The 1467-nt window shown below is 63.8% G+C and overlaps 2 protein-coding genes across 2 annotated transcripts in view; one reads left to right on the forward strand and one right to left on the reverse strand.

Annotated features, from left to right (window-relative positions):
- DQX1 (DEAQ box RNA-dependent ATPase 1) overlaps positions 1-283 on the reverse strand; it is a 12263-nt gene extending 11980 nt beyond the window's left edge. Inside the window, exon 1 of the mRNA XM_010008177.1 lies at positions 29-283. Coding sequence (XP_010006479.1) covers positions 29-283 — 255 coding nt within the window. The remainder of the gene's footprint in view (positions 1-28) is intronic.
- A 549-nt stretch (positions 284-832) lies between these two features.
- Positions 833-1467, forward strand: part of LOC104398129 (dedicator of cytokinesis protein 2-like) — a 66946-nt gene continuing 66311 nt past the window's right edge. Inside the window, 1 exon segment of the mRNA XM_010008178.1 lies at positions 833-891. Within this exon segment, the coding sequence (XP_010006480.1) occupies positions 833-891 (59 nt within the window).

A 1467-nucleotide genomic window follows, 5' to 3' on the forward strand; every position in this document is an offset into this window, starting at 1 on the left:
TCCGGGCACGGGCGTCCTGCGGGGGCTCCTGCCCATCCCCATACCTGAGGATGGTCTCGGTGGTGCAGCAGTCCTCGTGGGGGACACAGTAGCCCACCTCGTGGCCCAGGTTGAGGTCCATCTCGTCGGCCACGCGCAGGGAGAGGCTGAGGGCAGCCAGGCTGTGGGGCTGGGTACAGGCCACCAGCCCGTGGGCAAACTGCAGGGACAAGGCGTACTCGGCACACCACTGCGGGATCTGTGGGGACAGAGCACTGGGCAGGGCCTGGGGATGCTCCCCCATTGGGGAGCTGTGTCCCCCAGAAGGGCAGAGGGACCCTCCCTGCAGCAGCCACTGAGATCCAACTGGGGGACCTTCTATGCCAGGGGCTGTGCAGGGGCCCTGGTGGGACCTTCCCTCCCAGAACCATCACTGCTGAGCCCCAGAGGCCTGTGACAGAGCCCCACAGCCTCATCACCCCATGCCTGCTGCTTTCTGCCTTGCTGAGGAACACCATGGCCCCCACTCCTGAAGTAAAGACACAGGACAATGTCCCCTCGCTGCCTCCCCAGAAAAACAGGGGGCTAGGGGCAACATGTGGTGCTGCTGGCTCAGAGCGAGCCATGATGCCAGCTGAGGCCTGCCAGGGTTTAAGTGGCATTTAGACACTGCCTTAATAATGTGCTTTAACATTTGGCCAAGCAAAAGGACCAGGCAACAGCTTCCAGATCCCTTCTGCCCTGTCCTGCTCTCACCGCCGCCCCCTGGGGAACTGGAGACCACCCCAAAAAACCCCATGGTGAGAGATGGGGAAGGAAGCCCAGCCCCAGGAATCTGCCCCGTGGATACACCATGTCCCTGCCTACAGCTCTGCATCCTCCTTTCTGCCACACTCCTGCCTGTGAAGGCTGGTAAGGATGGTGGCATGAGACTCTTAGCCACCACAACGGGGAAGGGACCTGCTTTGTGCCCTGGCTCATCCCACTTTGGGTGGAAATACAGTGTTTGAGGGACAGCAGTGCACCAACATGTGGCTGCCCCATCCCTGGCAGTGTTGAAGGGCATGCTGGATGGGGCTTGGAGCAGCCTGGTCTGGTGGGAGGTGTCCCTGCCCATGCAGGGGGTTGGATCTAGATGATCTTGAAGGTCCCTTTCAACACAAACCATTCCATGATTCTGTGGTTCTATGATCAGGTGCCCTGGTCTGCTCTGGGCAAGGTGGTCCTGGGGCCCCATGGGGACAGCAGGCAGGTGCACCCAGAGCAGCCCAGTCCTGGAGACACCAGGCCAGGACCTGCTCCGGGGCTTCATGCCCCACACCCAGCCCCCCGTGGGTCAGCCGGTGCCCCGGCTGGGCCCGGCCCCGCCCGGCAGCCTGGCCATGCCTGGGAGGGAGATTTGGGCAGTGCCCCCTGCCCCAGGGCCAACACCCCGATAGCCACGGAGCGGCGGCCCCCCGGGCCCGCCCCACCGCCCCCCCCCCGCCC

This window comes from Chaetura pelagica, unplaced genomic scaffold (genome assembly GCF_000747805.2).
Source record: "Chaetura pelagica isolate M959 unplaced genomic scaffold, ChaPel_1.0 scaffold872, whole genome shotgun sequence".
Taxonomy (NCBI): Eukaryota; Metazoa; Chordata; class Aves; order Apodiformes; family Apodidae; genus Chaetura; species Chaetura pelagica.